The 24,007-nt window shown below is 36.6% G+C and overlaps 1 protein-coding gene across 2 annotated transcripts in view; it reads right to left on the bottom strand.

Moving 5' to 3' along the window:
* Positions 1-5,525: 5,525 nt before the first annotated feature.
* PAK2 (p21 (RAC1) activated kinase 2) overlaps positions 5,526-24,007 on the bottom strand; it is a 103,752-nt gene continuing 85,270 nt past the window's right edge. For both annotated transcript variants that reach the window (XM_036998107.2, XM_036998098.2), the window contains 5 exons: positions 19,657-19,774; positions 17,410-17,509; positions 15,057-15,253; positions 9,767-9,904; positions 5,526-9,345 (listed from right to left, as the gene is read on the bottom strand). In XM_036998107.2, coding sequence (XP_036854002.1) covers positions 9,259-9,345; positions 9,767-9,904; positions 15,057-15,253; positions 17,410-17,509; positions 19,657-19,774 — 640 coding nt within the window. In that variant the 3' untranslated portion in view covers positions 5,526-9,258. The remainder of the gene's footprint in view (positions 9,346-9,766; positions 9,905-15,056; positions 15,254-17,409; positions 17,510-19,656; positions 19,775-24,007) is intronic.

Genomic DNA, 24,007 nt, shown 5'->3' with positions numbered 1-24,007 from the left:
GTGTGTTCAACATGAAGCGTATTGATTTGCCCTTAGCCTGCATTAGTGCTGAAAATTAGCTTGGCAGCTAATGGAGAGAGCCGACTAGAGCTGGAGAAACAAAAGATAAACAGAAAGATTTAAGGAAAAGCGGAGGAATGAGATGCCCATAAAGGCTTTGCAAAGCCCTGCCACATTTCTGGGAACCTTGAAGTCCCCATGCATGCCCAGAGGCGGTTCATGCTGTATCACAACCTAAGCTCTCTCCTCGCTGACTTTAAGGCTCTGAACAAGCAGGAAATAAAGGGTAAAGCAGAGTTGTAAGCTACATGGTTTACAACTTACAACATACACATACTTTAACCCCTTGGTCAAAACTGGGAATTCTATTGGTTCCAAGCATTTAGAGACATCTCTTGTTTAATCATTAGTTGACAACACTAAGCTGAGTAGAGACTTCAGTGGCCACACAGAACAAAGAAAACAGACTTTAAAGAATTAGCTCAGAAAAGTCACCAATTAGTACAAGCAGCAGCAATAAACGCTGGGGAAGATTTCTACTTATATAAACGGAAGACAGAAAGTAGAGTTAGTCATAGGCCTAGAGACATACAGGTAGATAGATCCATCAAATTTTAAAGCTCCTAAAAAAATATTACTTTGTTTTCCCTTTAATATGAAATTCTCTACCACTGTGCTACAAAAAATAAGTCACTAGCCACATGTACCTATTTTAAATTAAATTAATAAATAAAAAAAGCAGTTTCCCGGTTGCACTAACCACATTTCATATGCTTGATAAGTCATGTGGTTGAAGGCTACCATGATGATAAGACATGAATATACATCATTTCCGTGATTGTGGAATGTCATACTGGAATATGAATCTACATAAATTAATCTATATAAATGTATAAAGAAATGTGAGAATTATGAGTATAAACAAGGTATCATTTATACCTTTGAACTATGTTTTTCTTTCTTTGTACTTGGACACTCCCTCTTTGCTTTATGCACTTTGGCTTAGAAACAGTTTGTATTAACTACTTAGCCGCAAGATGACCCTTCCCTGAGAAACTGCTGGCCATGCTGCTCTCTGGGTGCAGGTACCAAAACTCCATGAGGAAACAGTTACTCAACTCTACCCCTAGCCCAGGTCCTGGAATTCTGCCCTGCCCAGCTCCGAGCACTCTCAGCATCTGAGACCATCCCCTCAAAGGCCCTCAGGGGTCAGTGAATCAAATAATTACTGAGATCTAGCTTGTTTGGCTGCAAGATGTAAAATGTACGGACAAAGGCCCAAAATGAGTCCCAGAAAATTAAGTGAACATCCTGAACACCTCCCAGGGGCCTGATGGTGTCACAATGCTGAACACTTGGGATTCTGAATGGGCTGAGAAAATAAAATTGTCTTAAGAAACAAATTCCTGGTCATAGCATTTAAAGGCTAGGAAAGAAGTCCTCTATTTCACAGCAATCTTAGGAATTCTCAAAAACCCTAGTGAACATACTACCTACCAGTTGAGAGAATCATATTTTTTTATGTTTTTGAGAATCTCCTGGACATCACTAGTCACTGGTGATGCTGCTAAGGATACTTTCCATGACATATTGAGGGCAGCTGTGTTATTACAATGAAGAGAAAAACAGTAAGTTTGGCCTCCTCTTTCCAGAAATTTAGCTGAGAAAAGCCAAAGGAAATTTGTTTTAAAAGGAAGATATGTAAGCATACTTGTTTTACTGAGGGTTAGAGGGAGTAGAGGGACAGGTTGCAGGTACAGGAGAGCCAGAATAAATCAGAATGCCCTGAGAACATACGGAGGACAGGCCTTGGGCTTGTGGGGGCAGGGGATGTCAGCCACTGAGATCAGAACATCTTCCACAAAGACCGAATAGAAAAAGGAAAAGACAGAAACCCAGATAATTCTGGTAGTAAGGTTGAAGAAAGTGTTAAGATGGTGGTGGGTTAAAGGAGTTGGAAGTCTTATGACAGTTTGGAGAAAAAGACAGGAATACTGAGGAGCAACATGAATGGCTGGTGAAGAGCACCAAGAGCCCAGCTGAGAGGTGAAAAAAATCAATGTGTAAATAAATTAATGTTTGTTTACTGCAGTCCCAGACAGTGCTGGCGTTGTTACAGAAAAAGCATTAATCTGCAGGTATTCACCAGATCTGTAAAAAATCTGTGTGACAGAGTTAAGGAAAAAAAGAGGATCCAGAAAACAAATATACAATCCATAGATAAAGAGAAACCTTGGAGATTAATGATACCAAAAAAAAAAGAGAGAAACCTTGGATAAAATGGCTTACAATAGCTTGAATGTTTATATCCTCTCCAAATTCATGTTGAAGTCCTAATCCCACTGTATTGGTATAGAAGTTGGGGTCTTTTGGAGGTAATTAGTTAAGATGAGGTCATGAGGGTGGGGCCTCCTGATGGGATTAGTGTTCTTAGAAGAGACCAGAGAGATTGCCCTCTCCTGCACATCTGCACAAAAGGGGTCCAGACCGGGTTGTGTTAATGCACAGGGAGATGGTGGCTGCCTACAAGGTGAAATCTCAGAATGAAACCTACCTTGCTGGCACCTTGATCTTGGACTTTCAAGCCATCTAGAGCGGTGAGATATTCACTTAAACCTCTCAGTCTGTTATTTTTTATGTTAGCCTTAACCAAGAAAACACATAGTGTATGAAACAGAAGGCTATAAAAAGGGGGATCAGAAAAGAACGAGCTTTTGGAAATTAAAAATTTAATAGTCAATGTACATTCAAAATAGGGTCACAGATCAAATAAATTCTCCCAGAAAATTAAAACAAAAGGCAGAGATAGAAAGCAAGAAAGAGAAGAAAAACAGATTAATGCTGGAATTTCAGAATGAAAAAAAAAAACAAACTAAAATTATGTAACTGAATATTAGAATTTCTCAGAAGGAAATGGGTCTGTATTAAGACAACCTAACAAATGCACAAAGCTAATGAAAACATACATACCCTTGCCAAGGTACTTCACAGTAAAACTTCAGAAGCTCTAGGGATGCAGAAAAATGGGTTACATATTAAGGTAGGTCAGAAACAGCAGGTTATAAGACAATGTTCTCAAGATGATTTCCAGCTTAAAATCTTGTACTATCAATTAAATGTGAGACATTTTGAGACATGAAAGTTTATCTTAAAACATCTTACCTGAATGTACCTTTTCTCATTAAGTTAAAGTTATACTTATCCAAAATGATGGAAAAGACCAATCAAGAAGATATGGTATTCAGGAAACAAAGGATTTAACTCAGGAGAAAAGCAGAGTTGAGTTTCAGATGTGAGAGGGCCGAAGTCGTGGATAGCTGAATCCCAGCCCAGTTGAGTTACAGGAAAGAAAAAGGAAGTATCATTTTCTGAGACAATTAATTGTATGGAAAATAGTCTTCAGAGAGAGCTCTTACAATTTTGTAGCAAGTTTGGGAAAACTTAGTGATAGGAACATAGAAACTTTCAAAGGAGACAAAAAGACAAGATTAACAGGAAAAAGAGTTGTACAAGTAATGATATGTAACCATAACAAATTACTCGGCTCCAACAACATGGATGGAGCTACAGGGTATTATGCTCAGTGAAATAAGCCAAGCAGAGAAAGACAAGTACCAAATTATTTCACTTATTTGTGGAGTATAACAAAAAAGCAAAACTGAAGGAATGAAACAGCGGCAGACTTAAAGACTCTGAGACTAGCAGTTACCAAAGGGGAGGGGGTGAGGAAGGTGGGAGGGGAGGGAGAAGTGGATTAAGGGGCATTATGATTAACACACATAATGTAGGGGGGGCATGGGGAAGGCAGTATAGCAGAGAAGACAAGTAGTGAGTCTATAGCATCTTACTATGCTGATGGACAGTGACTGTAATGGGGTGGAGGTGGGGGACTTGATAATTTGGGTAAATGTAGTAACCACAATGTTGCTCATGTGAAGCCTTCATAAGATTGTATATCAATGATACCTTAATAAAAAAAATTACTTGACTCCAGTGAACAACACTACTGCATAGTCCTAAGGTTAAAACTATTAATTGAATAATAAATTATCACCTTTTAAATGGAAGACTGGGAGGAAATGGGAGAATGGAATGGTATGACAGTACCCAAAATCTTAACCGCCATAATAGTTATTAAAGTAAAATATAGGAACATCAAGAAATACCTGTGTATGTATATAATTTAGAAAATTAAGATTCATATATGCTGAAACCAGTTGAGTCCAAAGCAGCTGCCTTTGTGGATTAGGATTTGGCAGTAGCAAGTTCAAAGCTGTGGACTGGCACTGTTCATTACATTATTTTGTTAGAAACCTAAAATAACCATGCCTAAAAGGACTGTTCCCTTCATTGTTCTACTCCTATTGCTCTTCACAAGATAAAGCCTGTTGAATAATTTAGCATAAAGAATAATGCCCAAATTTAAAAAAAGCCAAAAATATACAAGTAGTTGTAAAGCACATGGTTAAGCTCCTACCAACAGTGCTTGTCCAACTAATCATCCATTTTTGAACCTTTCTTAGGTTTTGAGCATTTGCTATAAATACAAATGTTAGAAAAGCACTCAACAGCTTTATACTGACAAATACATTTTATTTTTTTCAATCCTGAGACATATTTTTTATTTATTTTTGTTTTGATCTAGATTGAGATTAAATTACATTTGAAAGACCTCTAATGTCTTAACAAAATCTCCACATATCTTAATACCATATACGAAATACCCATTTCTTCAAACTAATTCACCATTGATTTATATCATATGTAAACTTCTATATACTTATCCTATAAATATCTGCAAACATAGATAATTTCAAGCTCCTTGTTCTATTCCACATTTTGTTTTTGTCAGTAGCAACCTGTAGTTATTATTATACCTCAATATACCGAGGCAAGTTCTTTTCATCAAGCTGCTTTAAAAAATTTTTTTTAAGGTATCATTGATATATACTTATGAAGGTTTCACATGAAAAACATAGTGGTTACTACATTCACCCATATTATGAAGTCCCCCCATACCCCACTGAAGTCACTGTGCCTCCATACTAAAACACCCTTGTCAGGGTATATCCACATTCCAAATTAAATGCATATAATGAAGTGATGCCTTAAAGTATTGCACTTTTAAAGATCTCTTAGTGCATTTAACAGAAATTCTGGCAAGATTATTACGACAGTCAAGTAAACATTAGCATTTCAAGCCAAGTTACTAGAGGTATTTAAACAGATCAGAAGTGTTTCCCTGGTTCTGACAGCCAGGTTCTGTAATGTAATGAAATACTCCCTAATTATGAGTATTTCGTAAGAAATGTATTCTGAACCTGACTTAGAGGAGAAGGCTCATGCTTATACTACCTGTAGATCTCTGGAAAGCTTTCTAAATTAGAGCTTTGTAATATATTCAAATGGTGGTATGACATGCTTAAAAAGTATTTATCCTTAAAAATAATGTTCTTTGAACACCTATTACACTTATTCTTTTAAGTTATTCCTATCTAAAGAAAGAACTGAAGTTTAGGAAGGAGGAAAACAAACATAAAAGTTTATTTCTAGCCCTGAAAGAACACAATTATTGAACAAAGTCATCAAATACAGCAGTTAATGTCAATGTAACAATTAAATAATTGATGGGATTAAATTGAAGATCAGTCAATACAAAATTTGAAGACAAAACAGGACAAGCTACTTTCACTTAATTCCATCTCTATCGACCAAAATAAGGGAAAAAAAGTAACAAATTCCTATCGAAGATGTTCAGTTCCAAATATACTTCTCTGCTTTTCTTAATACAGAAATGAAATTCGACAGAATTATCATACGTTTCTTTCTTCTGTTCATTTGACTACATTCTAGAATGGCAAATGGGAAATACTTCAGTTCTCTCAAGGCCAGGCCAGTGCTTGACTCTCCTTTTGTAATGCCAGTATCTATCACAGTGTCTCTGCCAAAGTGGTCAATAAATGTTTTCAATGAGAAAAAAACTGTGTTCCCTGCCCCCCCTTCTTATACACACACATATACACACACACTGGAAAACTGATTTTAATTGTTTAAATAACTATTGTGAGAGCAATAGACTAGAAAGCTATCTGCTTTTTATATTACTATGAAATTCCAATATTAAAAAAACCCAAGTGAGTATTAATCTGGATTTTAGCTATATTCTATAATGTTTTTTTGACATTTCAGTGGATATGGATCTCAGTATATTTTAAAACTTTTAGATTAAAAAACTGATGCAAATTCTTTAGGCAACAATTTGTTCCCATTATAGCTGTCTGATCAGATCTAAAATTATTCTGGCTAGAATACAGTATATATAAACAAACATGTATTTACGTGAGCCCTACAAAGAAATACTCACAGGTAGTTTTAAATTGCTTATTAAAGGCACAGGTTTGCTTAGGACTGGTGGTAACTAAATATATTTTAAGTAGCTTAGTATTTATATGTGGAAGGGAAGAGAATTTATACTGTGTGCCAGGCACTCAACACACGAAGACAGAGCTGTGTTAGCCTTGGCTTCGGTTGCCACTCTACCCATTTACTATTCCGGGCAGGAAAACATAATCATTATTTTCATAATTTCCCAGTTTTAACTGTCCCTAAAAGCAGCAAATGGAACAAGAAAAGGAAACTTTAAGATCAACAGGGTGTGAAATACAATAAATAAGCACTACAGTAATACTGTTCTAATAACACAGGAGGACTACTAAAGTAGCTTTTAGATTTAAATGAGTTTTCATTATAAAGTGACGACAAAAAGGGTGAATGCAAAAGGCAGTTATTAAAAAAATATGAATCTTGATAGAATTTTTTTCAACAAGATATGAACATTTTAATTTAAAATTAACAAATCACAATTTCATATTGCTTTTAAGATTATTTTGTTTAAAAACCTCACATTTCAGAATTAACCGAAGTATATTTCTATTACAAGTTAGTTTATCCAGTAAGAAAAGAACAAACCACAGTGTAGCTCCCTTAACCTAGGAGTCAGGTTATAACGACCAAGTCCGTTGCCAGCAATGGACGTGCAGGTAACCATGAAAGAAGTTGTACAAATCCCAAACTGCTTCTATAAACTGAAAAGACCTTTTTGAGTCAAAGGCATGAAAACAGGGCATTGGCACTGTATTCAGTGAATCTCTATGGCTTATGTATGGAAGTGCCTTTTACGAGGTCGTGATAATCAGTCTTACCATCTAGTTGGTTTTCTATTTCATTGGTAACATCTTTATCAAAATCCATCCAACTATTTACAAAGAATGTTCAAATCTGGAACTCAAGAGACACTATATGTAGCTTTCCAACAGACAGAAACCAGCTTGTTCCTGTTATTTATAATTAGGTATAGAAGGCCAATGGAAACCACAGGAAAATGCAATCAGGAATCAAAGTGAAAACTATTAAGTGCTCTAGATGTTTTATCAATTACTTTACTCATTTTTGTGAAAACCTTTCTGTGTCATCAATAAACAGTCATTTCTAATGTTTTATCTTGACAGATATGATGGGAATGATAGGAAATAAAATTCTACTAATTCCCCTAAGGTACTCCAAAACATCAAGATTACTTTTATTCATGATTTGTATTATTGCAGGATGGCACACAGGTGTGAAGTTAAGAGTGGAGAGTAGGAACAAAATGCTAGAACTAAACCACACATTTTTCTCTTTCATGTGGCTCTTGGCATGTCAGGAAGGGACAATACTGCCTCCAAAAGCAAAACAAAAAAAGAATTTTCTTTTTTAATTTAAAAAGGAGAGAAGAGAAATGAGAAGGGGAAGGGAGAAGAGAAGGCAATCTAATAATTAATGCTACAGGTCACAGACCTTTTTAAAATTTTTTTAAATAAAAAAAAAGTATTGCTATCAACAAGCACATTTCATTTTTCTTTCTCCAGTTTTTTAGATGAATATTATTTGCTTATTTGAAGAAAATCTGAAGTAACTCAACATTTCAAATGATGCACGAATTTATTAAGAAGTTCTCTTGTCACTTATGTTCTCATTGACAGCAAAATGTTGGTACTGGGTTGGGAGCAATTTAATAACATCTCAACAGTTTACTGTCAGAAGGTACATCTGGTACATCTCTATATAACTGACATTTCTCTTTCATGAATATACTCTCATCTAACTATTTTAGGGCTCACCAAGGTTCAATTCTGTTATTTTGTCTCTGCTAGCTCAAATATTTTCTCCTTGAGATGGAAAAAGTTAACTTTTAAATTCTGAAAATTCAGTGGTTATTATATTACTTACCAGTGGGAAGGAATAGGGTGAGAGTTTAATTAAAAAACAAACAAACTAAAATTACAACATATACAAAAACATTTCCAAAATGAAGGGGAAAAAGGTCAGGGGAACGCAGTGGCACCAACCCAAGTGATCAAGCCCAAGTTGGAACAAGAACTAATTACTCTGGTTCCTGAAGCCAAATCTGAGGAGGGAACAGAAAGGAAAACAAAACTGTAAGGATGCAGAATCAATGACATTCTTTATCTGCCTCAATGATTTAGTTATAAATATAGATTATTAGTCTTTTCTCTATACAGGTAACAAATGCCAAACAACTCACTACCATGAAATTTCTAAAATTGACTTTCACATTTGTTAGAAAAGGTAAAAAAATCACATACTTTTCTTCCCTTCCTTCAGTTCAAATTCTGAACTATTACATGTAACAACAGCTGGTCCTAACTTCTATACAAAGTTAAACTATATCCAGCTCCTTTGCCAATATAAGGAGCTACAACATAAGGAGCTTTGATTTTAGGCCTAAGAAAAATTTCTCTAAGCAACTCAAAAGGGGCAAGTTAAGGAAAAAGAAAGCTATGAGGAGAAGAGGAAGGAAGACTAGCGGATGAAACACACTGCAAAACTTGAATTTGCCATTCAAGTACTGGAAATACCCCCAAAAGGGGGCAACGAGTGGGTTCTATCGCCATTAAATCAGCAAAATAAAATACAAATCTCAAGCATGATAAATAGCCCGATGGGCCATCTGCTGAAAGAGGTTAAGGCTAGTGATTCAGTCCACAATTTCTTTTGGACCCTAACAAAGGGATTCAATAAAAAATTATCATTCTGTTTTCCAATTTTCTCTTGGTTATCTTCAGGAAGCGGTAACTTGCTTTTTCCCTCAATGTTATGCAGACCATTTCTTTAAATCCCAGAAGAGTAATAATAATTTTCATATATTAAAAGATTTCATTTAGAAAATGGAAAAGAAATGAGGCCATGGCAATGATGTTAACGGTTACTCTTCATTGCTTCTTTAGCTGCCATGATCAGTGGGGTCAAGCTCGATAAGGGTTTGGCCAGTTTCAGGAAGGGATGCTGCAAGAAAGAGGAGGAAAAACAAACGTATAAATGTGACCAGTTTAAAAGCTTTTAATTAAGTCCCAAAGACTATTTTATAGATCACAACTGATTTAATAAGCATGTATTTCAATACCTATATAAAACCAACACACGAATCAGTACATCACTTTTACAGTGTAGTATTTTTTAAAAATCTCACTTAAATGACCCAGATACTCATGCCAGCAATTAACTGGTCTGAGAATTGATAATATGCAGAAACATATACTTATTGTATTATCATGGGTATTGTATTCCCAGCATATGAAATCCTAAACTGCAGCAGCTGCCATGCAGCTGGTAATGAATGGCAAAACGTAGTTATTAACCCTATGTAAACTTTGTTGTTTACTCAAGAAGTCAACTTTTCCCCAAAATAGAATCATTTCAAACTCACCTGTAGCAATTCTTTGGCTGAACCCCTTTTCTCCACATCCATCTCCAAACATCGATTTAAGAAATCCCGAAATATTGGGGTAAGTTTTTCTGGATTCTGAAGTTCTGGGGTTCCATTAGTTGCTATCAGGTACAAGGCCTAAAAATAGAAGAACATCTTTGACTTAAGGTAGCTTCAGAAAGTGAAAAAAAGTACTTTATAAAGTTTATGGATCTCTTATTTCTTCAAAGACAACCACCATAAATACTAGAGTCAGGAATTGTACGCATTTGGATGTCATTTTTTCCTTTATTCTTAGATGTTATATTTCCCTAATTTCTTTTTTAAAAATTAGCTTCATCTTTTTTTATTTTGGGAGTTGTAAATGGAATACATATTGATAAAAGAATTATAATATATAATAAAGGTTAAAGAAAAATGACCACAATCCCATGAACATATAGTATCCCATTACTTCTCAAACTTCATTATAGATACATTAGAACACTTGAATTTGTCTCCCAGCTCACTGATGCTACTGCAGTTTTTTTTCTTGATTTGTATGTGAATCCCACATTTCTTCCTTATTATTAGTTATTATTATTATCATTATTATTTTTAATAAAATGCTGAAGTGGTAGGTAGATGCAAGATAAAGGTAGAAAACATAGTTTAGTGCTGTAAGAGGGCAAATGTAGATGATCAGGTGCGTGCTGATAGACTAAGTATTAATCCAAGCTAGACAAGAGCAACAAAACATCCACGGATGCAGATTTCTCTCAAAACAGGGGGGGTGGGGTTCTAAGCCTCACCTCTGTTGATCCCCAATTTCTCACCTGATGGCCCCCCTGTGACTGTGCCTGTCTTAGGTTGTTCCTCCCTTGAGGAATCTTACCTGTCTCTGGCTAACCAGTCATCTTCCAGGGCCATACAGGGAAATGTAAAGTTGGTGAGAGAGAAGCAATATTGTTTGAAAAGGTTAGCTTTTTATTTCTTTGCAGGTTTATGCCCTGTGGCTTTTATGCCCAGCATTTGTCTTGAGGTATCTTTACCACTTGGAAGAATTATGATACTCGGTAATTTCGTTATGAGGTACGAATTCTACTTAAGGGTTGTAATTAGGAAGGAAGAAGAAAAGCTATAGAAGTAGCAGAGGGAAGAAAACATGGGAAGATTGATTATTTCTTTGACATATCTTCTTGTAGAGTAACATAAGCATGTATAGGTTTTAAACTACTAATTAAATTGTGTACACACATTAACATAATAGGAATACAGCTACATAACCAAAGCAGACCTACAATTACCAGCCATATACAGTCAAACCAAGAAAACCAGTTAGGTACCCTAGGCATTTGTGAAAACTTATCAATGATATGATGGATATTGTCTAACTGAATTTGAATAGTTTGAGAAAAATCAGACAAATTAAAACAACACATTCCTGGGAACTTTCACATCCCGTATGTTCTTTTAACAGTAGATAGTCTGTAGTCGTAAGATTTTGGAGCGCTGCAACTTGCACTTCTCCTAATTCTTGGATGAGTTTTGACAGTATAGATCCAATCAAATTTGTTGTTTTACTGTATGCACAGGCCAGCTTAGATATCTCCTTCTTCATTTCAATGGCAAGTCCAGGAACTGGTGGGATGAAAGCAGCTACAACTGCAACAGCGCCAGGATCTTTGTTGAAGTTTTTTGATGATCATCTTCTGGAATGACTCTTCCAGAGAATGTTGATTTTGGAAGTTCTTCTTCATATCATATCTTAATTTGTTTTCTGGGTAGCCAAATTAGGCTTTGATCCTCTGTATAAAGACAAACAAACCCTTTGCCCACACTTTGATATGCCCTTTATATCATTGTGAAGAACTTATTGGAGATCACCACACAGGAACTGCTTTTTTTTTAAGAGAAAGGAATATTATCAGAAAAATGTACTTCCATAGCTGATCATCTGACACCCTTTAAATGATCAAAATTAAGGACATTTAAAGCATGCTTTAATCGTTGATTTACAGTTAGTTTTATCCTATCAGGGAGTAATCCCCTTTTCTTTCCTTTTTTTTTTGTTATCATTGATCTACAATTACATGAAGAATATTATGTTTACTAGGCTCTCCCCTATACCAGGTCCCCCCCCCCAACACACCCCTTTACAGTCACTGGATGCTACTGCACTTTAAAATTCATTTCTGTCCCTATGTTTAATTTTGGATAGTTTCATTATATGCTTATGATTATTAAATCATTAATCACTTTTTCTACAGTGTGTAATCTCAAATGCTGTAGCTTTTATCTATAAGCTTAATTAAAAAAAAAACCTTCCAAATATCTGTACTTAACATGTGGAATGCAGTTACAATAATTATTTTATTCTTTTGTGTTAATTCTTTTATCTGTGTCAGTTTTGGGTTGGTTTCAATTGATTGATCTTTCTTCTCAATGAGAGTTGTAATTTCCTGTTGTTCTGCCTGGCTGGTAAACTCTGAGAGGATATTTAAGTGTGTATGCTAGCTGCCGGAGATTTCTGTATTATAAATATTCTTGAACTTTGTTCTGAGGAAGTTACCTGAAACACATAGATCCCTTTGGGTCTGGTTTTTAAGATCTATGAGGTGGGCCCACAGCAAAACATGGTCTAGGGGTAATTATTTCCCATCACTGAGGCAAGAGTCTTTCGAATCTTCTACTCAATATCCTGTGAATTACAAGGTTTCCACTATAGCTGACAGAAGCAGGTACTATTTCCAGTCCTGTGTGAGAACCAGGCACTGCTCTCTCCAACCTTAACTGTCTTACAGGTGTAGAAGCCAGAATCCTTATAAAGGCCTAATAAGGGACTACATGGTTTGACCTCATTTCTTCATTTACCATTTCTTCCTGCTGTGTGCTCACCGCACACTAGCTAGCTATGCTGGAGTCCTTAATGATCTCTGAATACATCTCATCAGGAATGCTCCTGCTTTAGGGCCTTTGCAAGTGCTGTTCCTTCCGACTGAAATACTCTTCCCTTAGGTAACTGAGTTTCACTCTCTTACCTCGTTAAAATGTCACTTCAGTGAAGCCTTCCCCAAGCACTCTCGTGAAATCAAACTAATCCCTCTCTACCAGTCTCATCATTTAATACAGTACATATTATTCTTATTTATTTTCTTTCTCTTCCTCCTATGAGGGCAGGATTTTTTGTTGGTTCTTTCAGACAGTGACTTGAACAGTGTGTGCCACACAGGCACTCAAGTTAATATTTTCTGAACAAATGAATGAAATTAGAGACTCTTTAAAAGTTGTTCTGAAAAGTGTTCTAAAATTAATCACATCTTTAAATACCTCAATTGCTCACTTGAACTGGGAATCTCTGCAAGGGGATGAAAAGCATTCAGGAAAAAAGAGCATGAAAATCCAACGCTATCCAGACTGGGCACCTTCTAAATGTACCCATTACCTTGGTGTCTGTAGACCATTTTATAGCATGTCCAACTTATTCTCAAAAAAAAATATTAAAAGAACTTCTGGCAATAAGCTGTAGTCATATATAGTAAAAAAAAGTTTTTCTTAAATAATTGCTTTATTGAGATATAATTCACATACTATAAAAATCACTCTTTTGAAGTGTACAGCTCAATGTTTTTAATGTATTCATAAGGTTGTACAACTACCACCAGTCTAATTCCAGAACACTTTTACCTCTCTAAAAAGAACACCCATAGGCATTATTAGTTACTCTCCATTCCCTCCTCAGTCCCTCAGTTCCCTGGAAGCCATCAGTCTCTTATCTCTATGGATTTGCCTGTTCTAAAGATTTCACAGGCAGTTGATCCTTATTATTTGCAGACCCCATATATGCCAATTCACCTACTTGCTAAAATTTATTTGTAACCACAGAATCATTACACTCAGTGTGATCACTCATGGATATGTGCAGAGAGGTGAAAAGCATAATGCTGAAGTGCCGTCTAGTGTTTGCACGTGCAAAAAAGGCTGTGATGTGCCTTATGGAGAAAATACATTATGTTTGATAAGTTTTTGTTCAGGCATGAGTTATAATGCTGTTGGCTCTAAGTCCAACATTACTGAAATAACAATAAATAAAATGTCCTTAAAACAAACACACATTAAAGCAAGTTTGTGCACTGAGCAGATGACAAAACTGTTGTGACCACAGGCTTGTAGGACCCTAACCTTGTATTTCCCCTAAAAGAAATGATTTGGTATTAATTCAGCATTTGCAGCTTTACAGAACCTAACTATCATGACTATCAAGAAGCTACTGTAAATGGAATCATACAATGTGTGGTCTTTTGTATCTGACTTATTTAATTTAGCATAATGCTCTTGGATTTCAATGTTGTATGTGTACTTCATTCCTATTATTATGGTTAAATAATTTTCCATTGTCTGGATATACCACTTTTTAAAATCCATACATCAGTTCATGGACATTCGGGTTGTTTCCACCTTTTGGCTATTATGAATGATGCTGCTAGGAACCTTTGTGTATAAGCTTTTTTTCTTTTGGGTATATTCTTTTAATTTTCTTGGGCATATTCCTAGGAGTGGAATTGCTGGGTTATATGGTAAACTCAGTGTTGACTTTTAGAGGAATTGCCACATTTTTTTCCACAGTGCTGTACCATTTTACATTTCCACTAGCAATGTATATAAGTCCCAATTTCTCCATATCCTCACCAACATTTATTATTGGTCATCTTTCTGATTATAGTCATTCTTGTATAGTGAACTGGAATCTTATTGTGGTTTCGATGTGCATTTCCTTAATAACTATTGATATTGAGCCATATACAGTAATTTTTAAAAGTAGCAGTTGGAGAAAAAAATAGAAAAAAGAAACATAAAGACAGAAAGGAAGGAAGGAAGGAAGAAGGGAAGAACAAATCTCCAAACTCTCCACCTCAGCTGGAATATTTAATTGTTTTAAGTCTCCCGACCTTATCTGTACCTGAGGACCCTCACTCTTGTTTGCTTATGGGCTTTTACGTTGCCCTCTATACAGCTTTCTCACAAATGTGATCTTGCTTTTCTCATCTCTGTACCTAAAGGACAGAGGCCAAGGTTCAAAATTGGTATTCTAAAGGGTTATTTAGGGACCCTACACTTTGCAAAAGAGTAAGTAAATTATTACCTAACATACTGAACTCAGTAACGAGCAAATGATTTTTAGGTGCAGAGACTGGTTTATCAATTTTGTACTCTAAATTCTTGGCCAGTGATTGGCACAAGCAGGCTCTATATAAACATCTTAAAGAAAAGACTTTTTCTTAAAACAAGGCTGGTGTTTAATTGATCTTACCCTCAAGGGATTTTCATTGAGGTATGGGGGCTCTCCTTCTACCATCTCAATAGCCATGATACCCAGAGACCATATGTCTACTTTAGGGCCGTAAGCTTTCCGTGTAACCACCTCTGGTGCCATCCAGTATGGTGTTCCAACCATGGTACTTCGCTTGCTCTGCTCAGGGGTGATCTGGGCACAAAAACCAAAGTCAGCTATAAAACAAAACAAAACATCCCGAATTAATGGTGTCCATGGATGATTTTATCTAAGAGTTCATGTTAGATGGCTTAATTAATTATACCTGACTGTTTAGACTTCACTATTTTTTAAGACTGTTAGAATTACCAAGTATCAATCTTAGCAGAAAGTCTAGAAAAAGAACACATTTTACTGCAACTGCACCTATAAGGTCCTCAACAGCATCACTATGCCAAAAACATCTTACTAGCTGAGGAGCAGAGTGCCCAGTTTGGTACTCAAGTGTTAAGTTAGTGGGAAAGTCAGGATGAGAATGTAGCATTTTTTCCTCCCTTCTCCTGTAAAGCCCATTCTACTTCACATACAACATTAAGGTTTTTAAGCTCTGGACTTCTTGTTATATATATACACATGTTCAAATAATATCTGTGAACCATATTGTTTCTTTCACCGAATTAGGATATTTTGTAAACTGTTTAAAACTTTATTTTTAGAGGTCTTTCCATATTAGTACACTGACCTACCTCATTATTATAACTATACAATATTACAGAATAAAAAATGATAATTTATTTAACCATTCTTATACTGTTAGACATTTAAGATATTTTTACAATGTTGCAGAGAACATCTTTCTACTTGTGTGTATGTTCAGTAATTTTATAGGAAAGAATACAGAAAGAGCAATTGTTAGGTCAAATCATAACATTTATGGCTAAAATGAGTGCTTATAGCAAACCAGGTACTGTTCCAAGTACCTTTAAGAATTAACATACCTAATCTTTATAACACTGTGAGATAGGTACATTTATTATTATTATTTGAATTTTATAAGTGGGGAAACTGAGGCATACATATTTTTAGGTAACTTACTTATGATTATTTCTCTTGTAAGCAGCAGAGCTAGAATAAAATACAGGTGACCTTGAACAATGTGGGGGTTAGGAGAGCTGACACCCATTTCCCCTGTCCCTATGGAGTTCAAAGTCTGTGTATTAACTTTGACTCCCCAAAAACTTAATTACTGAGTCTACTATTGACTGAAAGCCTTGCTAAAACATGAATAGTTGATTAACACATTTCATATATGTATTACATACTGTACTCTTATGAGTAAAGAAAATGTTTCTTCATATTGTTTCAAATCTCAAAAACTTTTCCAATATATTTACTGAAAAAAAAAATCTCTGTATTAAGTGAACCTGTGCAGGTCAAACCCATATTGTCCAAGGGTTAAGTATGTTATCCAAACAAGTCTAACCAAGTTTACGTGAGTATCTACCAAAAATGTATGAGAAGGTCCATTTCTAACTTGTCCACTAAGACTGAGATTAGTAATCTTATATTTGACCATCTGATAGAACCTAGACCCTTTCTTGTGGCTGAATAGTATTTGGAAGATGTATCTTAAAAAATATGTTGAAAAAGGAGCCAAACTCTTTAGCAGCATAGAAGAAAAAAGGAGCCAAACTCTTTAGCAGCATAGAAGAAAAAAGTTTCGGTCTCTTGATGCAAGAATTTTGCATAGTTAGAGAAACCTCGGTAAAAGTTCATGAATCCTCCAGAGGGCATGATTGGGACTGAGAGATTACAGCCAGCAGAGGAAAAGGAAGTCTGGGATTGTTCCTCCATGATTCTACCATGCTGACAGCAGAAGATAATCAGAAAAAGAGGTTCGCATATTTATTTCCCTCATCATCTCTGTGGGCAGGGTCATATACTACCCTGACTGGGCCACAGTCTACCAAGTTCAAAGGCAACTGCAACACCATAAGGAGAAAAATCTACCCTAACAGATGACAGAGACAAATTTAAGTTTATCTTTAGAAGACAACACCAACATTACAAAAGTCCCAGGGGACTGTTACTTAGTGCTCTCCATTATTAATACACAGAAGAATTCTCTGAGATAGGTGCTATTACTTTCTTTATTATACAAATAAAAAAACAGACACAGAGAACTAGCTTGCCCAAAATTATTCAGAAAGTAGCAACTATTTTGCTATTTAAACTCATGCCACCCAGTTCAGGGTCAATATTCTTTACCACTATTCTCCCTCCCCAACATATATTAAACCATAAAAAGGTTAATAGCAGAAGGTTTTACTTAAACAAAAGCAGACATCACATTAAAGAATAAATAAATATTATTTGTTCATTTGTTACTCACTAAGTTTAACTGATCCTTCCATTCCCAAAAGCACATTGTCACTTTTGATGTCTCTGTGAATCACTTGATTAGCATGTAAAAACTCCAATGCCTGTAAACACTGAAGAGAAAAAAAACACCTGTCAATGAAACAGTCCCTGCAAAGTCTAAGGGAGGTTCACATATAGTACTGACGGCCTGAGCACTGTTTCTAGTATCCAGCAAAAGACATAGCAATACTTATATTTATAAGGAGAAAACATCCTCCCATGTACAAAGTTATGAAAATTAGACACCTTAATTAGGGCCCCTCCCCTCCACCCTCTGATCTTTCCAAGAGACAATTATTAAATTATGTCTTCTCTAGTCCTATATCTCAGCACAGATCATTTAAAACCCTAAGAATATAACTCAGCCTTCAGCATTCTCATTTATGACAGGTAGGCCCATATAATTTCTAGAATTTTTAAGTTTAAATGCTAAAAGTTATGCAGCACTTGGTAAAAAAGCTCAAGCCCTTTAGAAATCATTTCAACATTAATGCATAAACCTGTGATCATTCCATTTGAATATGAGATACTCAGAAGTCTGATCAATGAAAGAATGAAAAGTGGGTAAGATCTTGGGTGCTCTGGTTCCACCCCAGCTGTTTATCAATGCGATGTAGGACATTTTCTTCATTTCTTATATGGTGGATTTTACATGAAGCTGTATCTACAACCTAGGCCCCACTGATGAAAGAAAAGCTTTCCTCTTGCACCATGTTTCAGAAAGCACTGACTCCAAACAGAGGAAAAACTCCCTTTTCTGAATACAAGGATGAGATTAGATTTTTGAAACCTGCTTTTTCTCTTTGTTTTTTAATATAAACTGAGTGTAAACTGCAAGCTTGGAAAAAGTGTTTTATTTCTTACTCCCAGCAGAGTAAAACAAAAGTCTGTACATTATTAATAGCAACTAAAATTCTGATTCAAAATATTTTATTATTCATTCAAGGAAAAAAATCCCATATAAACTGTATTACTGTATTACATTTATCAAACATTTAAGCAGATTCCTGAAAAGAGCAAGTCCCCAGAAAAATACTTGTACAAAGAAATAGAAACAAACTGGTCATAATGAGAACTCCTAAAATAATTTTTTATCAATTAGGAAAAAAATATATTAGAAAACAAATTAAGTATAAATTAAATTCTTGTTACCTTTTTATCAGCTTTTAAGTGACTAAACATTCTTTGTTAAGGGATATCACGGTTTTTAATATATCATATTTATGACTATGAAAGAATGCTTACATCATTCCCTCCTGAAATAACCACAGGGGCTACCTTTGGTGGAACATAACTGACTAAAATATTTCAATAGTTTTTTAAACATCATAATAAAAGTTGAAAAAGGAAAACATATACTTCTTTTTTTTCTTTTTTATTGAAGTACTGTTGATACAAAGTCTTTATTGGATTCAAATATACAACACAGTGGTTCAACAGTTACCCATATTATTAAATCCTCACCCTCACTAGTGTGGTTACTATCTGTCAACACAGAAAGATGTTACAGAATCAATGACTAAATTCTGTTCTTACCTAAGTGAATTATAAACTTTGTTCATCTATCACTAAAAATTATGAAAACCAAATCACAGAAACCACAATAGTCCTAAGAAATGACAATGATTCCCAGGACTCAGGAAGGAAGTAGTATCGGTTTCACTGACAATAATTAAGTTTTTAATCTAAACCTCTTCTGTAGAAAAAGATTAGAGGAAGATGGCAGGCTTGTTTTTGGCTTAGATTTAGACAACCTGGCAGAATTCTACTGGCTTAAGCAAACAGTATGTCAAGAAATTCATTATGAATATCAAGAAATAATCAGTTTCTTCACTTTCAACGAGATCATTAAAGCCAGAAGTAGACTCAGTGAAAATGTGTTCTGCTTTGCCTGAGACAGTCCTTGTTCCCACTGTTGAGTGGTGTATTTTTAATGGCATCCCAAGTCACTCTCAAAAGTATCCTGGCTTGGATAAATTACAATATTACCCCACTGAAGTTTACCTCCAAGTTGAGCTCTGCATTCCAGAATTATCTTATATCTGAAGGAAAGGGTTGAAACTCTCATGTAGGATGAAATGATATGGATAACTTGCAGATTATGTGTATAATGAAAATATATGGCATAATAAAAACTACTTGTGCAAAAAAATGTCCCCCTTTTCATCTTTTGCTAACCACTTATCACCATAACTTATCAAAAAGGAAGTACACTCACCTCTCTGCATACAGCAGCTATCTGGGCTTCGTCCATGCAGGTTTCTGTTACAACATCAGTCAGTGACCCCCCAGCAAGGTACTCCATCACCACAAACAATTCATCTCCCATCAGGTAACTAAAAAAAGGGCACACAAAATACACTCACATTTTTAATTCTGTTAAAACACATGTACACTCACATTTTTACTTCTTTTTAAACACATGGCACTCTATGCCAAGGAATTCAAATGTCAGGCATCTTAATAACAAAGCTGATAGCTTTGAGAGCAAGGAGGAAAACTGGTAAGTTGCCATGTAACAACACAGAAATAAAATGAAAGTAATTCTGATTTCTTTGAATCCCCTTAAATTTTGAGTGTATACACAGGTTATTCCAATTAAATGCTATAAGGTAGGAATTATTCATCCTGTTCAACAGATGAAGACACAGAGGTTTGCAAAGGTTAAGTGTCTCATCCGAAGTCACAGAGCTAGTGTGACATAATCAGAATCTCATGCCAAGTCTAACTGACTCCAAAACTTAACGGCTTATCTCCACCACATCTACTGACTTGAAATGGTATTTTAAAATATAGGGGAATGGACTGGGATTAAAGATGGCAGTGTAAGAGGTGAGACAGAGACCTCCTCCTAAAACCACATATATGAAAATATAATTAATACACCTAATCCTGAAAGAGCAACAGGAAAGAAGGCTGCACCAGACTACATACACCTGGAGAAAAGTACAGACCTCAAAGAACAGGATAAGGTACCAAAGCTGTGATCCAGCAAGACCCAAGATCTTTACCCACCCCAGCTCACTGGCGGGAGGAACAGAAATGGGGTAGGGAGTGAGTGGAGACCTGGGACTGCTGAACATCTAACCCTGGAGATCTGCTCTGGGAGCATGAACCTACATTGCAATGGTGCTCTGGTGATTAGTGAGGTTGAAAAGCTAAAACAGGCGGAATACCTGGAGAGGCGGAGATTCCAGCTGCTTGTGGAAAACAGGGATTCACATCTGGCTGCTCTGGGACAAAGAAAGGCTGGCAGTCTAAGAGACTTCCTAACAGCAAGAGGGCTGCTAAAAGCGCAAAGATTACACAGAGCTTACTATTCAGGAGAAAGGACAGGTGGACAAAATTGTCTGGGTGCACTCGGCCCAACAGGTTGGGAACTTTCAGGAACTACAGGTGGTCCATCCCCCTGGCTGGATACACTGCTCCAAGGATCCCCACTGTGATACACAGTCTGCTGTGATTTCCACCGTGCCAGCCCTCACCTGGCTTGCAAACCGGTGGCCCAGGCCCCTGTGTCAGTTCAGCCAGAGGGAAGCCCCACCTATGGCAACTACAAACACAAAGCATAGAGGCTTACGCCTATGTGTTCGGCCTACTGGTTCTAGCAGTGGAGACAGGCATAACAGCCAGGAAGCAGGAAACAGCTCTATCCTCCCCTCAGGCAACAGCACACTCCCCTGCGACCCTCACATCACTCAAAGGACCGAGCAGCTCCAAAAAATAGAACTTCTGGACGCTAGAGGGCGCCAAAACAAATATGAAATGTCAAAGGAAACTGGTTCAAACAAACATCCCTCAAACACCTGAAAAAGGATCAAATGAAATTGACCTTGTCAATCTTCCTGAAAGAGATTTCAAAATAAAAATCATAAACATGCTCATAGAGGAATAGAAAAATATTGAAGAACTCAGGAATGAATTCCAGCTGGAATTCCAATCATTATCAAATACAGTAGAAGGTTTTTAAAGCAGATTAGATACAGTGGAGGAAACAATAAATGAAGTAGAAATTAGAGAAGGGTAATAATAAGAAGCTGAGGCACAGACAGAAAAAAGGATCTCTAGGAATTAAAGAATATTAAGAGAACTGTGTGACCAATCCAAACAGAACAATATTCGCATTATAAGGGTACTAGAAGAAGAAGAAGAAGAGAGAAAAAGGGATAGAAAGTGTCTTTGAGGAGGTCATTGTTGAAAACTTCCCCAATTTGGGGAAGGAGATAGGCTCTCAGGCCATGGAGGTGCACAGATCTCCCAACACAAGGGACCCCAAGAAGACAACACCAACACATATAATAATTAAAATGGCAAAGATCAAGGATAAAGACAGACTATTAAAAGCAGCCAGAGAGAGATAAAAGATCACATACAAAGGAAAACCCATCAGACTTCTCAGCAGAAACCTTACAGGCCAGAAGGGAGTGGCATGATGTATTTAATGTAATGAAGCAGAAGGACCTCAAACCAAGAATTCTCTACACGGCAAGATTACCATTTAAATTTGAAGGAGGAATTAAACAATTTCCACATAAAAAGCTGAGAGAACTTACCTCCCACAAACTGTCTCTACATTGTATTTTGGAGGGACTGCTATAGATGGAAGTGTTCCTAAGGCTAAATAGCTGTCACCAGAGTTAATAAAACCACAGTAAAGAACGTAGAACAGTTAATACTAAGCAAATGCAAAATTAAATCAACTATACCAAAGTCAGTCGAGAGAGAGACAAACAGTACAGAATACGATACCTTATATATAAAGTAAAGAGGAAGAAGAAAAAGGAGGAGGAAAAAAAAATAAAGAGAACCTTTAGATTGCGTTTGTAATTGCCTACTAAGTGAGTTAAGTTAGACTCTTAGATAGTAAGGAAATTAACCTTGAACTTTTGGTAACCACAAATCGAAAGCTTGCTATGGCAATAAGTACACACCTATCGATAATAACCCTAAATGTATAGTTTGAATGCACCAATTAAAAGTCACTAAATGGATAAAAAAACAAGACCCATCTATATGTTGTCTACAAGAGATTCACTTTAAACCCAAAGACATACACAGACTAAAAGTGAAGGGCTGGAAAAACGTATCTCATGCACACAATAAGGAGAAAATAGCTGGAGTTACAGTACTTGTATCAGACAAAATAGAATTCAGAACAAAGAAGGTTATAAGAGACAAAGAAGGACCTTATATAATGATAAAGGGGTCAGTCCAACAAGAAGATATAAGCATTATAAAAATCTATGCACCCAACACAGGAGCACTGACATATGTGATACAAATACTAACAGAATTAAACGGGGAAATAGAATACAATGCATTCATTCTAAGAGACTTCAACACTCAACTCACTCAGAAGGACAGATCAACCTGACAGAAAATAAGTAAGGAAACAGGGGCATTGAATAACACATCAGAACTGATGGACCTAACAGACATGTACAGAACTCTACACCCAAAAGCAGCAAGATACACATTCTTCTCAAGTGCACATGCAACATTTTCAAGAGTAGGTCATATACTAGGCCACAAAAAGAGCCTTGGTAAATTCAAAAAGACTGAAATTGTACCAACTAGCCTCTCAGACCACAAAGGTATGAACCTAAAAATAAATTACACAAAGAAAATGACAAATCCCACAAACACATGGAGGCTTAATAATATGCTCCTAAATAAGTAATGGATGAAGGACCAAATAAAAACAGAGATCAAGCAATATATGGAGACAAATGACAACAATAATTCAATACTGCAAAATCTGTGGGACACTTCAAAGGCCGTACAAAGAGGGAGTTATATTGCAATACAGGACTAAGGAAAGAAGAACAATTCAAATGAACAGTCTAAATCCACAATTAACAAAACTAGAAAAAGAATACGAAATGAGGGGAAGATCATGGGAAGATGGCGGCGTGCGTAGTTCAGTGGAAATCTCCTTCCAAAAACATATATATTTATGAAAATACAATAAATACAAGTATTCCTAAAAGAGACACCAGTGGATACAGTACAACAGGCAGGATACATCTGTGAGAACTCAACATCACACGAAGGGGGTAAGATACAAGCCCCGGCCAGGAGGGACACGAATGCTCACCCAGCCCAGAACCCGGCGGGAAGAAAGGAGTCGGAACGGGCGGGGAGTGAGAGCCCAGGACTGCCAAAGAACCAGCTCTAGAAATCCGCACCTGGAGTGCAGACACAAGCTGCATGGGGTGCTGGATATGAGAGAAATGGAAAAGCAAAACCTGCGGGAAGGTCCCCGCAACAGGCGCCCCTGAGATAAAAGAAAGGTGAGTGCTTTTTGCAAGTCTTAAAGAGACAGGGACACCACAGCTGGACTAAGTTGTCCCGGAACACTTAGCCAGGAGCTGGGAATCCTGGGGAACTTTAGGCGCCTGAACCCCCTGGGCAGCAGCGCAGCTCTGAAGCCCCTCACAGCAGAAAGCAGCCTGCCACTCGTTCCCCCAACTGGCACAGATCCCGACACACTAGCCCAGTAGTAGGAGAGTGGCAGTGCAGGCTTGGGGTGCCGGCGCTGGAGGGGACCGGGAGCGGCTCGTGCAAGT

The sequence above is a fragment of the Manis javanica genome, chromosome 3 (assembly GCF_040802235.1).
Source record: "Manis javanica isolate MJ-LG chromosome 3, MJ_LKY, whole genome shotgun sequence".
Lineage (NCBI taxonomy): Eukaryota > Metazoa > Chordata > Mammalia > Pholidota > Manidae > Manis > Manis javanica.
Note: the sequence above shows the minus strand (reverse complement) of the source record. Positions and strands in the feature narration are given on the sequence as shown.